The sequence below is a fragment of the Saccopteryx leptura genome, chromosome 5 (assembly GCF_036850995.1).
Source record: "Saccopteryx leptura isolate mSacLep1 chromosome 5, mSacLep1_pri_phased_curated, whole genome shotgun sequence".
NCBI classification, from domain to species: Eukaryota; Metazoa; Chordata; class Mammalia; order Chiroptera; family Emballonuridae; genus Saccopteryx; species Saccopteryx leptura.
Window position 1 is genome coordinate 167,288,755 of NC_089507.1, and position 14,866 is coordinate 167,303,620.

Genomic DNA, 14,866 nt, shown 5'->3' on the forward strand with positions numbered 1-14,866 from the left:
GGAAAGGCAGTCAAAAAGATATAACATCCCTTTACATTTAAAGTACTCATAAAATCAGAATAGAAAAAAAAATCTCAACATAATAAAGGCCATTTATGACAAACCATCAGCTAATATCATACTAAATAATAAAAAATGCAGATGCAGTCTTTACCTCTAAAATCAGGATTGAAACAATGCTGCCAACTCTCTCCAATCTGATTCAACATAGTTCTAGAATTTTTAACAAGAGCTATCAAACCAGAGAAAGAAATAAAATGCATCCATATCAGGAAAAAAGTAAAGGTATTACTTTTTGCAGATGACATGATCCTGTATATAGAAATCCCCAAGGACTCCACAAAAAGACTATTAGAAACAAAAACCAATACAGTAAAGTCACAGGATACAAAATCAATATACAAAAGTCTACTGTTTCCCTATACGCCAATGATGAAACTTCAGAACATGAACTCAAAAAACCAATTCCTTTTACAATTGCAACAAAAAAATAAATAAAATACCTACGAATAAACTTAACAAAGGATATGAAGGACCTATATACTGAAAACTACAAAGCATTACTGAAAGAAATTGAAAAAGACACAATGAAATGAAAAAATATTCAATGTTCATGGATTGGAAGAATCAACAGAGTTAAAATGGCCATATTACCTAAAGTAATATACAAATTTAATGCAATCCCCATCAAAACCCCAATGCCATTTTTTAAAAGGAATGTAACAAAAATTTAGCAGGTTTGTATGGAACCATAAAAAACTGATAACAAAACAAACAAGAAGCCATCTAAATGCGAAATGATGTTTCTAAACTACAGCTCTGATAAGGGGTTAATATTCAAAATATAAAAAGAACTCACAAAACTCAGCAGCAAACAAGCAAACAATCCAATTTAAAAATGGGGAGAGTACCTGAACAGAGACTTCTCTCAAGAAGACATAAAGATGGCCAACAGATGTATGAAAAGATGTTCGTCTTCTCTAGCTATTCAAGAAATACAAATCAAAACTACTATGAGATACCACCTCACAAATGTTTGACTGACTATTATCAACAAGACAGGTAATAAGCATTAGAGAGGCTATGGAGAAAAAGGAACCCTCATTTACTGGTGGTGAAATGCAAATTACTACTGTACTATCACTATGGAATAAATTATGGTGTTCATCAAAAAATTAAGAATACAACTATCATATAACACAGCAATCCATCTATTGAGCATCTACCCTCAAAACTTAGACAAGACATGAAAACAACCAAAGTGTCCCTCGATAGAGGATTGAATTAAGAAGATGTGGTACATATATACAATGAAATACTACTCAGCCTTAAGAAATGATGACATCATGACATTTACAACAACATGTATGGACCTTGAAAACATTATACTGAGTGAAATAAGTAAATCAGAAATAGGTAATAACTGTATTTCACACATAGGTGGGATATAAAACTGAGATTCATGGACATAGATAAAAGTGAAGTGGTTACCAGGGGAAGAGGAGGTAGGGGAGGCGTGGGAGGAAGGGAGTTAAAGGGAAAAATATGTGATGTGGAAAATGATTTAACTTTGAGTGATGGGTGTACAACCTAATCAACAGTTCAAATGCTATAGAAATATTCATCTGAAACCTATGCACTCTTATTGATCAATGTCACCCTGTTAAATTGAATTTTCTAAATAAAATTTAAAAAATAATAAAATTAAAATACTTTCATGTTGAAATGATTAAAATGCATTTGGAATAATAAATGACGTGTAATATTTTTAAAAAATCAACAAACATGTGGTGGCAAGGGTGTGGAGAAAAGGGAACCCTAATGCACTATTAGTGCAAACGTGGATTGGTGCAGCCACCATGGAAAGCAGTATGGAGTTACCTCAGAAAATTAATAATGAAAGCCCTGGCCCATTGGCTCAAGTAGTAGAACATAGGCCTGGTGTGTGGAAGTCCGGGTTTGATTTTCCACCAGGGCACACTGGTAAATTACCCATCTGCTTCTCTATCCTTCCCCTTCTCCTCATATATCTCTCTTCCCCTTTTACAGCAAACGCTACATTGAAGCAAAGTTTGCCTGGGTACTGAGAACAGCTCCACGGCATCCACAGCAGATGCTAGAATGGCTCAGACCACAAAGAAGCAATGCCCCAGATGGGATGAATATTGCCCCCCAGTGGGCATGCCGGGTGGATCTTGGTTGTATGCTTGCAAGAGTCTGTCTCTCTGCCTCCCTTCTTCTCACTTCAGAAAAATAGAACAAAAAAATTAAAAATGAAACTGCCTTTTGAGCCAGACATCTCACTTGCAAGAATATATCTTAAGTAGCCTGAAACACTAATTCAAAAAAATATATGTACTCCAATGTTTACTGCAACTTTATTTTCAATGGACAAGATCTGGAGACAACCCAAGTGCCCATCAGTAGATGAATGATTAAAAAGCTATAAAATGTTATACAATAAAATACTAAGCAGCCATAAAAAAGAAAGAGATCTTACCTTAGTGACAGCATGGATGGACTTGGAGAGCATTACGCTAAGTGAAATAAGCCAGTTGCAGAACAAGTACCATTTGGTTTTACTAGTATGTGGAATCTAATGAACAAGATGAACCAACAAGCAAAACAGAAACAGAGTCGTACATAGAGAGTAGGCTGACAGCCGTCAGGGAGGGGGGGGGTGGCTGTGAGAGGTGGAGGGATAGAGCAAGAAAGGACAAAAAACACCTCATAAACTTAGACACAAGTGTGTTGATAGTTATGGTGGGGGAGTGCAGGAGGGTGTAATGTGATCAATGGTGATGGACAAAGTAAATTTTAATTAAAATGCGGATTCCTGGGCACTGCCTTAGATGTACTGCAGTATCAAGGTTTTAGACTTTTGTTATGAGCAATATAGGCTTTAAGCTTGAATTCCTTTTCTATTTGGAACACCGGTTCAGTGTCTGGAGTTGCTATACATGAAAGACGTGGCCTATTTGATATGGAAGGTGGGGTTATAAGAGCAGGATATTTTTTTATATGGGTAGAAGTTTTATTTATAAATAGACTATCTGGAAAGGTGCAAAAAACAGTACCCTCCCCTGACTCTGATGGCTGCTAATCTGACTGTCCTTATGATTACAAGAAAATTATGCTTTAATTTAAAACCTTCACCTGCATCTTGTCATCTGATTCTCACATCAAGTCAATGAGTAAGTGGTATAGCCAAACATAATACAACTCTAACTGCCATATCAGAAACTGAGGAACAAATTCCTATGAATATTTCATAAAGCACGTTGTCCTCTTTCTCAATGACATCACATCCTTGGCCACAATAATTGTACTTTCTTTTATATCTTCATGTATTTAGAAGTTCATACCATAAGAAGGTACTCCTGATAACTCTTTGTATGTATTTGTGTCTTGGAGCTCTTTCTGAGACAGATTTTGTTTTTTTTCTTAATCAACATCTTATAGTATCTTCTTGGCCAACATAAAATTATTTTTACCACTAAGGCAACAATTATATTGTGATGGCTTAAAGGTGCAGTGTTTTGAAAGCAATTGCATAGAAAATACAACAAATAACCAGTTTGGGTGCTTTGCCTAAAGATACACCCTTGAATTGTAAAGAAACACATAAAACATCGAACACTTTTCAAAATCATATCTGAGATATTTATTTATTTATTTTCATTTTTTAATTTAATTAAATGTGTTTACAATAGATTCTACGGTTACCCCAAATGCATCCCCCTCCCCCATATTCCCCTCAACATCTCCCTTGCCCCCTCCCAACTGCACCCTCCCCCCTTCCCTTAAGGTTTATCCCATCCTATCTTTCCCTTTCCCTCTGTTCTCTTTTCCTCTGGTCCCTTTGATCCCTCCTGTGTCTCAATTCCGTTCCTCAGTTCTCCCTGTTCCTTGGATTCCTCAAATGAGTGAGGTCATATGCCATTTTTCTTTCTCTGCCTGGCTTATTTTTTTTTTCCAAAGTTGGAAACCGGGAGGCAGTCAGACACTCTCCCGCATGCACCCGACTGGGATCCACCCGGCATGCCCACCAGGGGGCGATACTCCGCCCATCTGGGCCATAGCTCTGTTGCAACCAGAGCCATTCTAGTGCCTGAGGCAGAGGCCATAGAGCCATCCTCAGCACCCGGGCCAACTTTGCTCCAGTGGAGCCTTGGCAGCGGGAGGGGAAGAGAGAGACAGAGAGAAAGGAGAGGGGGAGGGGTGGAGAAGCAGATGGGCGCTTCTTCTGTGTGCCCTGGCCAGGAATCAAACCCAGGACTCCTTCACACCAGGCCGACACTCTACCACTGAGCCAACCAGCCAGGGCCCTGCCTGGCTTATTTTACTTAACATGATAGTTTCCAGGTCCATCCATGCTGTAGCAAAAGGTAATATTTCCTCCTTTTTTGTGGCCCCATAGTATTTCATTGTGTATATGTACCACTACTTATTAATCCACTCATCCACTAACGGACACTTGGGTTGTTTCCAGATCTTTGCTATTGTGAACAATGCTGCCATAAACATGGGGGTGTATTTCTTTTTTTCAGTCGGTGATATGGTGTTCTTGGGATATATTCTTAGAAGTGGGATGGCTGGGTCAAAAGGCAGATCAATTTTTAATTATTTGAGGAATCTCCATACTGTTTTCCACAGTGGCTGCACAAGTCTGCATTCCCATCAGCAGTGCAGGAGGGTTCCCCTTTCTCCACATCCTCACCAGCACCTATCATGTGTTGTTTTGTTAATGAGCGCCATTCTGACTGGTGTGAGGTGGTATCTCACTGTGGTTTTAATTTGCATTTCTCTAATGATTAGTGATGTTGAACATTTTTTCATCTGTCTATTGGCTGTCTGTATGTCCTCTTTGGAGAAGTGTCTATTCATTTCTTTTGCCCATTTTTTTTGATTGGCTTGTTTGTCTTCCTGGTGTTGAGTTTTACAAGTTCTTTATAAATTTTGGTTACTAACCCCTTATCAGATGTATTGTCGAATATGTTCTCCCATTGTGTGGTTTGTCTTTTTATTCTGTTCATATTGTCTTTAGATGTACAAAAGCTTTTTAATTTGATATAGTCCCATTTGTTTATTCTGTCTTTTATTTCACTTGTGCATGGAGATAAATCAGTAAATATATTGCTGCGAGAGATGTCGGTGAGCTTGCTGCCTAAGTTTTCTTCTAAGATGCTTGGTTTCAAAACTTACATTTAAGTCTTTTATCCATTTTGAGTTTATTTTTGTGAATGGTGTAAGCTTGTGGTCTAGTTTCATTTTTTTTGCAGGTAGTTGGCCAATTTTCCCAACCCCATTAGTTAAAGAGACTGTCTTTACACCATTGTATGCTCTTACCTCCTTTGTCAAATATCAATTGTCCATAAAGGTGTGGGTTTATATCTGGGTTCTCTGTTCTGTTCCATTGCTCTATATGTCTGTTCTTATGACAGTACCAAGCTGTTTTGAGTACAATGACCTTGTAGTATAACTTGATATCGGGAAGTGTGATACCACCCACTTTATTCTTTTTTTTCAAGATTACTGATGCTATTCGTTTTCTTTTTCAACTCCATATAAATTTTTGGAATATTTGTTCTATATTTTTGAGGCATATCATTGGTATTTTAATTGATATTGCATTGAATTTATAAATTGCTTTGGGTAATATAGACATTTTAATAATGTTTATTCTTCCTATCCATGAACACGGTATATGCTTCCACTTGTTTGTATCTTCCTTAATTTCTTTTATTAATGTTTTATAATTTTCCAAGTACAAGTCTTTAACCTCCTCAGTTGTTTACTCCTAGGTACTTTATTTATTTATTTATTTATTTATTTATTTATTTATTTTGCAATAGTGAAGGGGATTGTTTCCTTAATTTCTCTTTCTGACAGTTCATTGTTATTGTATAAAAATGCCTCAGATTTCTGTGTATTAATTTTATACCCTTCCACTTTGCTGAAAGCCTTTATCAGGTCCAGTAGTTTTTGCTAAGATTTTAGGGTTTTTCTATATACAGTATCATATCACCTGCAAATAATAATAATTTTACTTCTTCTATTCCAATTTAGATGTCTTTTATTTCTTCTTCTTATCTGATTGCTGTAGCTAGGACTCCCAGTACTATGTTGAATAAGAGTGGTAAAAGGAGGCACCCTGTCTTGTTCTTTATCTTAAGGGGATTGTGAAGCCATCTAGCCCTGGGCTTTTGTTTTCTGGGAGTTTTTTTTATAACTGTTTTGATCTCATTTGTTGTAATTGATCTTTTTACGTTTTCTTATTTTTCCAGATTCATTTTTGAAAGATTATATGTTTCAAGGAATTTGTCCTTTTCACCTAGATTGTCTAATTTTTTGGCATACAGTTCTTTATAGTATTTTCTTACAATATTTTGTATTTCTGTTGTGTCAGTTGTTATTTCTTCACTCTCACTTCTCATTTTATTTATTTGAGTCCTCTCTCTTTTTTTTCTTGGTGAGTCTGGTTAAGGGTTCATTGATCTTGTTTACCCTTTCAAAGAACCAGCTCTTGGTTTCATTAATCCTCTGTATTGTTTCTTTAGCCTCTATGTCATTTATTTCCACTATGATCTTTATTATTTTCTTCCTTTTACTACCTCTGAGCTTTATTTGATGTTCTTTTTCTAGTTCTTTTAGATGCAGGGTTAAGTTGTTTATTTGAGCTTTTTCTAGCTTCTTAAAGTGTGCCTGTAGTGCTATGAACTTCCTTCTCAGTACTGCTTTTGCTGTGTCCAATAAATTTTGAGTTGTTGTAGGCTCATTATCATTCTTCTCTTGGAATTTTTTTATTTCTTCTTTGATCTCATTGTTAATCCATTCATTATTTAATAACCTGCTGTTTTGTTGCCATGTGTTTGAAAATTCTTGAGTTTTTTTGTTGTGGTTGATTTCTAGTTTCATGCCATTGTGATCAGAGAAAATGCTTGACATGATTTCCATCTTCTTAAATTTGTTGAGACCGATTTTGTGCCCTAACATGTGGTCTACTATAGAGAATGTACCATGAGCACTTGAAAAGAATGTATATTCTGCTGCTTTAGGGTGAAAGTCCTGATTATATTTATTAAAACCGAGTTGATCTAGTGTGCCTTTAACTCTGCTGTTTCTTTGTTAATTTTCTTTCTTGAAGATCTATCTAGTGATGTTAGTGGGGTATTGAAATCCCCTACTATTAGAGGCTGTTGATCTCGCCCTTTATATTCATCAAAGTCTGCTTTATATTATATATTAAAATATTCACACTTGGGCCATTTAAATTTATCACAATAATTGGCTATTTTGGCTACAAAAATAATTTTTAGCTTCAAATCCTTGTATTATTCAAGTTCATATCATGACAATTAGAAGTTGATTATATAGTGTCTCTTGTATTCCCATCAAAAGATAACATAAACTTCAAGTTGAAGGAATGTTCTTTATACCTTCTTTTCAACCTCAACCCAGTTCGATACCTGCTTTATGCGATCTTAAGTAGGTGGCACCAGACAGACCCTGGGTTTGCACTTCTGGGTTATGACACCTATAACTTGGTGAAGTCAGTGTCTCTATCCATCACTTTACTTACATAACTGTATTAGACTTTATTGCTGCATAAAAAAATTACCATGAACTTTCCTTTAGTGTCACAACAAGCAAAATATGAACCACACAATCAAAAATTTGAAAAATGATAAAAAAAGGAGAGTCAGTGAATAAAAATAATTTTTAAGTGAATTACAGAAACTAAATACTGTGCTGTTGTGTATTGAATGGGCTCACTTTCCCTAAAATCAGCACTGTCTTCCTTTGCATCTTAATAAAAACAATAAGAAAATATCAATATTTTAAAGTTCAGAGGAAAAAAATTAATCAATCTGTCAACTTCAAACACAAAAATATTCAATAATAAATTCAAATTTAAATTTTTAAAATATTTTTTAAAAGTAAAAAAATAAAAAAATTTTCAGACTTTATTTTAAACAGGAAAAAGAGAGAAAGAAGGCAGGAGGAGGCAGGAAGCAACAACTGCCATATGTGCTCTGACCCAGCAAGCCAGGGTTTCAAACTGGTGACCTCAGCATTTCAGTTCTACACTTTATCTACTGCACAACCACAGGGCAGACCAATAAATGCATTTTGTAAATATTACTACCATATGAAAGGTAGAAATTGGTTGCTAGTACAGAAGCTGCATGGTCTGGCTTCCTTAATGCTACTGTAATACTATTGAGAAAAATCATAAAATAAATTTCAAAGTAGCCTGTATATATCTGAGATAAGGCATATTAATGCTATAAAATATCATCTTAAAAGAGTCACAAGCTTAAAGAGAAACACGGTTTCTGGGGCTTCAAGGCTCTTCCTGTAGGAGGAGCTTCCACTTCACGGGTAGATCCACTTCCTCATTCAAAATCCTCCAGCTCCTCCTCCTTGGAGAGCTCCAGGAAAACCTGCAATGCAGGAAGAAGAACAAAGAGAGAGGGTGTCACACAGCTCCTGGAGCTCCGAGTGTGCATTTATTACATATTTATATTTTATGGGTGACCCAAAAACCTCTAAGACTGATTCACCTGTTCCAGGGTGGACTGTGAGAGGCTGTACTCCTCCAGGTCGAAGCTCTGTTTAACTGCACAAGGACAGAGGTGTATTAGGAAGTCATATGCTTTTGATCCCAAATGGTATACCAGGTCATGTATAAAAACTACATACAACTAGATCTTAAATATAAGAGAAAAAGGAGTAAACATTCTCAGACTAAACATGAGCATGCAAATTCACTATCTAGTCCCATAATAGGATGGAAATCCTCTTCAATTGCCTTAGAAGTTGGGCATAGGTGCCACTAGACTGGAAAACAACAGAAGAGGTTCCAGGCAACCTAAGCAAGATAAGCTAAGGACAGTTCCCTCAGTCTTGGGATGCTACAGTGTGCCCCTCTCCATCCACCCTTGCTAGATTCTATCTTGCTTTTTGCTCTAAAGACTGACAGAGGCTCCTTCTGGGGTCTCACCAGTGGCAGCCCAGGAGGAGAGACAGAAGGATGGGAAGGAGATCCAGTCCTTATTCCTTCTCTTCCTCTCTGACACCAACTGTGTCCCTTGACTGAAAGCCACTGTTTTTCTCAAAATGGCAAATTCTACATGCTATACACCCAGGTTCCATTCACTGCTTCCTCTCTTAGTCCCTTTGGACCTAAGAATGGTAACACCTGCTGGTTTGGCCTTGGGCAATGGCACTGTCCTTGCACCTTTGCAAATAGATCCTTTATAAACACAATTTCCCCAAATTAGCCTATTTTGAGTTTTCAGCTGTGAGCATTTGGGAATATAACTGAGAACTCAAATATTCAGACTCAGAGAGAGGAAATAATGGGTGGAAAGGTAAGACTGGAAAACAGAATAATCAGGTGCTGTGGAGGGACTGGCCCAAATTTCAGAAACATGGGGAAGGGTCTTTGACACGTGTCTGAAAATATGTAAAGAAAAGGTGCCAAGGACGGCTGAAGGCCCTGCCATTTCAGAGTCTAGATAGAAAAAAATCAGCATGTTTCTCACAGAATGCATAGTGGGAAGTATTCCTAGAGGATTTCCTGGAAGGGTAAAGAGATTCCAAGAAGTGGCTCAGGGGCAGCATGGTGATCACAGGAATCCAAAACAAAGAGGTATAACCCACCACAGGAATCTGTGGTCAGAAAAAAAGATGGGAGGGGAGTGGGACTCTTTAAGGAACCCATAAAAGCACCCCAAGTAAAAAAGGGAGGAAGGCCCATAGTACATCTTTAATGACAAAAAAAAAAAAAAAGCCATGCTGCCATATCATCTCTTCTCTCCTCACTTTATATTGTACCCTAGAGAGACCTAAAACATCCACTTATGAGAAGAGGAGAGAACAAGGTATGAAAAGGGATAAAACTGACCATCCACCTTCTTGCTACAAGTCTGCAAATCTGAAGCAAAAAAGAAGCATGTGAGGCTCTAGTTTTGCTGTAATTTGCATCCCCCACAAGTGATCTGATGTACGCAAGAATGAGTCTATGCAGCAAAATGAAGGAATAACACAGGACATTCATTTTGTTTCCATGCTATGTGGCCTAGCCCATCATTTCAATACATGCATTGCAGCTGAGAATGGAACTATTGCTAACTGAGCATCTGGATAAAAATGCTAACTTACATTTCAACATTTTGTACATTATGTATTTTTCCCATAAAGGGACAGGAAACTGATTAAAAGATGTTGCTTCGCCCATCGCACAATCAGAACTTCAGTTTCAGCATATAAGCACATCAGAAGAAGTTTGTGAAAGAAGGAGACACTTTTAAAACCAGAAACATTAGAAGGCACTTAAGAAAATGCTCCTTTGTATTCTAGAGAGGAAGTCTTCCTGGAACATCCCTCTCCCTGCTTCTAATTAGTTATGAAACACTTCATGTTGCTCAGAGCCCATTGTGGGTATTTTTTCCACTAGGATATTGCAAAATTGGTAAGAAATTCAAAATGGTCAGTGTGAAAAATTGACCCATCAATCATAGAGTAACAGTAACTAGCAGAATCAGAAAATGAAAAGACAAGCTATCTGTATCATCTTTAGCACATCCCAAGAGGAGACCCTCTTCAACAACTAGGGTGCCTGGGGCTTCTAATGACAGATGACAGACGAAAACTACAAGTTGCAAAGAAAAAAATGTTCAGGTCTTTATCAGGATTTATACTCTGGAGTGACAGGCAGAAAGTTAGTCCATGACAGATCTGCACAATCTGCAGAAGTCCAAATCATAGCTCAGAACAAAAGAGCCTTAAAGTGTTATGGCTTTGCCCAGATCAACAGAGAGGAACCTTCTTATCAGCATCTAATTCTATCAAAGAGTACATAGCAACAAAACCAAAAATATATCTTTCTGTTTGTATAAAATTGTGGGCACTCTAGTACCAAATGCCACTGGTCTCTTCCCTCTAGAGCCTCATTGAATCAGGGCAGGGTTTTCAACCTTGGCACTAATGATGTTTTGGTTCAAACATTCTTTGTTGTGGGAGGGGGCTGACCTGCCCTATTGGATACTTAGCATCATCCTTGGCTTTGACCTATAAGGTACCAGTTGCACCTCCCCAATTCCACCCCAGATATTGTCATTTTACCCCTGGCTGAGACACTGAATTAAAATTCTTAATAATTAAATTATGGTATAATACTACAATATTATATTCATGTACATATTATACTGGCTTTGTGCAAGATCTGAATTTATCTGTTTCCCATAGTCTTGTCTCTAAACAGTGACTCTTACCTATCTCTAGTTTGAAGAAAGCCTGTGATAAAGGTCGCACATCCTCAACAGGCAACTTATAGACCATCAGGGAGGAGTACCTGGGAGGAAAAGAGTGTGGTTGAACTCCAGGTTGCAGAGCACATCTACTGACGAGGAGTTGTCTAAACTGGAGGCACAATCTAACAGGTGTGAGGTGATAGTTCAATGGGTTTTAATTTGCATTTCTTTAAAGAACAAAATAAACAAAAAGAAAAGAAGAAGATAAAGAAGAAGAAAACTAACCAACAAACAAAACTTGAATAGACTCACCCATACAGAGAATGTTTAGACAGTTACCAGACTTGGGGAGGTTTCTGGACTGGATGAAAAAGGTGAAGGGATTAAGAACTACAAATGAGTAGTAACAGAAATAGTCATGGGGTGTAAAATGCAGCATAGGGAATATAGTCAATTATATCATAACAACTATGTACGCTGCCAGTTTGGTACTGGAAATATCAGGGGAAACTTTGGAAAGTGTGAATATTTAACCACTATGCTGTACACCTAAAACTAATACAAAGTAATACTGAATGACAACAGTGAATAAAAAATAAAATAACAAAATAAAATCATGACATTGGAAAAAAATAAATAAAATGAAGCAATAATGTTGCCAATAATTTGTTTGCAAGCACACTCCTCTATAGCACTGTAAACAGCCATAGTGTGAATGCCCTTGGATCAGCAAGAAGTCATCTTTCTAAAGCAGACCTATTTTAAGGCTCTTAAGAAAAGGCTGCTTTTATTCTAGGCTTGAATGTGAAAAAAAAAAGACAGAACACCTACCCAGTGATGCCTCTCTAGCACAGAAGAAGCAGAATTCTTACCATCCTTCTCTCCTAGAGAGAAGAGGAGTATTTAACTGAAATAATGAGGTTCTTTTCATCTCCTGGCTCTACCACTAGTGTTTTGGCATAAGCCACCTGAACCTCAAGTGCCATTCATTACTGATAATAACAAAAATGCTAATAGACACCATTCAGGGAGGTTTCAGTGATGGCTGGTACTGAGCATTACACAGGTGATCTCATTTAGTGGAAATGGCTTCACCCTCTAGAAAGGACACCTGAAATGAACTGGGTCTGTGCACATGTCCATGCCTGGGTCATCCTCTCATAAGAATCAGCCTCCAAAATCAGCCCTTTGTTCTCTTATTTTTGTCCTATGGTGCCTCCTGGTTTAGACCTTTCTCTAGTAAACTATTCATAATTTTCATGAAATTAAAAATAAAAAAATGAGAACATTAAGTTTTTCTTTCTCATCACCATACCAGAACACAAAAGAAAGACCAAGATAAAACAGAACACCACCCATGTTTACCTTTCCTGCCGAGCAGCCTGGGGGAAAAGTCTCAGGATCTCAGTGTGCAGGGGCTCCACCTGCCTGGGAGTCTTCAGCTTTATCTCCAGCAGGTAATCCTTGCCAAATTTGCTCTTTAGTTGCTGGATGGTTCCAATACATCTGCAAGGGGAAGGAGGAAGATGAAGTCAACCAAAGGAAGGGAAAGAGGAATCTACTACTGAGAATTTTCAAGTTCTGGAGGCCAGGGCAGGGGCAGGGGCAGGTTGAAAAGAACAGCAAGGCCCTTCAGGTTCTCATGGAGATAATCTGTGAGGGAAGTGTCCTTTGTTCAGGGCATAACTGGGGGCCAAGTGTGGACACCCACCTCAGCCTTCCGGACACCATGATGGCCACACGGTCACACACAGCCTCAGCCTCAGCCATGTAATGGGTGGTCAGGAGAGCGCCCCTCTCAGTTTTTCTAACAATGGCCCGGATCGCTTGCCTAAAGTTAGGTCAAGGGAAGTGTTAATGAATGGGAATGCCAAGATCATAGGAAAAATAAATTTGAAGACGTTTCTTTTAGCACATATGAAAATATTATGAGAGTGAATTCAGATCAAAGAAAGAAAAAATTATTGGAGGAATAACAGGCATGGAAATAACCAAATGACTGGTCAGAGTACATGATAGAGCATGGCTTGGGCTGCATGTAAAGAATAATATTGGGTAAAAGGTTGTTTGGAAAATGTGACATCAGGAGATGATGTCAGAGTAATGGCAGCATGAGAGATACTCCTGATCTCTTCCCTTATAATTTCAGTAAATTGAACAACTATAGCACAGTGAAGGAACCCCAGCTGGGTTCACTGGCACTCCTGAAAATGTTCATGCACTGAGTGGGCTAAAGTTTTTTGTTAGAATTCTTAACAATACCACTATTAAATGCCATCAAGAAAGAAGTAATTGAATACCATGGTTACACAATACAGAGATATAGTTTAGAAAGAAAATAAGTCTTCAGAAAAACGTCTCAATCACATGGAAATCTTGGAGTTAAATGATAGAAAATTAAAAAATTGAAGTTCTGACAATACTCAATAGTAGGCAACTTAACAAGGTCACCAAGGAGATTGAATCTTTAAAAACAGAGAAGAACTCATTATGTGAACTGAAAACTGAGGTAGCAATTTTAGTTAATTGATCAAGACAGACAGAGAAAACAATCAGTGATATCAAAAACAGGCAACTAGAGATGCTACAGAGAGAATAGGAGAGAATCACAAATTTTAAAGAAATGAGAGAACTCTACAATAATTGTCTGACTCCATCAGAAAGAACAAGAAAAAATAATGGGTATTTTAAACAAATAGTTGATGAGAATTTCCCAAGCCTATGGAAAGAGGTAACGCCTCAAAGCAAAGAAACAAACAGAATGCCAAGGTACCTCAACCCAAAAACACCTACTCCAAGGCAAATCGTAATAACATTGTCAAAAATAAATGACAAAAAGTGGATCCTCAAGGCAGCTAGGGAAAAGAAAAACATACATATAAAGGAAAGCCCATTTGGTTATCATCAGACTTCTCAGTGGAAACTCTACAAGCCAGTAGAGAGTCGACCCAAACATTCAAAGTACTGAAAGAGAAGAATTGCCAGCCAAAAATACTATATCTATCAAAATTATTCATCAGATATGAAGAAGAAATAAAAACTTAAGCAGACATACAGAAGTTGAAGGAATTTATCACCAGAAAATCCCCACTGCAGGAAATGTGCAAGGAACAAAACAAATCAAAACTACAAGTAAAAGCTCAAACAAGGTCACAATAAAAAAAAGAATAATCTGTGACAAAAATAACATAAAAGGGAAGAAGATAAATATCTGCATAGCAAAGGAGGATGGTGTGCAAAAGCACTCATAAGACATAGGAATCTTGTACTTATGACCATTTTCTCTTAATAAATTGATGATAACAACCCACAAAAAGTCACTACTGAAATACAAAGCTTAAAAAAAAGAAGAAATGGGGGATAAGTATAGAATACCCCCAAACAAAAACAACTGACAGAAACAGAAAAGAGAAAAACCAAACACAATATAGAGCTACCAGAAAACAAAACATAAAATGGCTATAGGAAATCCTCAAGTATTAGTGACTAATCTAAATGTAAGTGGACCGAACTCACCAATAAAGAGGCACAGAGTAGCAGATTGAATCAAAAAGCAAAACCCAACCATATGCTGCCTTCAAGAGACACATCTAAGCTACAAGGAC

At 37.4% G+C, this 14,866-nt stretch overlaps 1 protein-coding gene across 1 annotated transcript in view; it reads right to left on the reverse strand.

The window, feature by feature from the left end:
- Positions 1–8,026: 8,026 nt before the first annotated feature.
- Positions 8,027–14,866, reverse strand: part of LOC136406603 (ABC-type organic anion transporter ABCA8-like) — an 88,963-nt gene continuing 82,123 nt past the window's right edge. The window contains exons 34-38 of the mRNA XM_066386584.1: positions 12,973–13,092; positions 12,627–12,767; positions 11,283–11,362; positions 8,568–8,623; positions 8,027–8,447 (exon numbers count right to left, since the gene is read on the reverse strand). Of these exons, the coding sequence (XP_066242681.1) occupies positions 8,400–8,447; positions 8,568–8,623; positions 11,283–11,362; positions 12,627–12,767; positions 12,973–13,092 (445 nt within the window). The 3' untranslated portion in view covers positions 8,027–8,399. The remainder of the gene's footprint in view (positions 8,448–8,567; positions 8,624–11,282; positions 11,363–12,626; positions 12,768–12,972; positions 13,093–14,866) is intronic.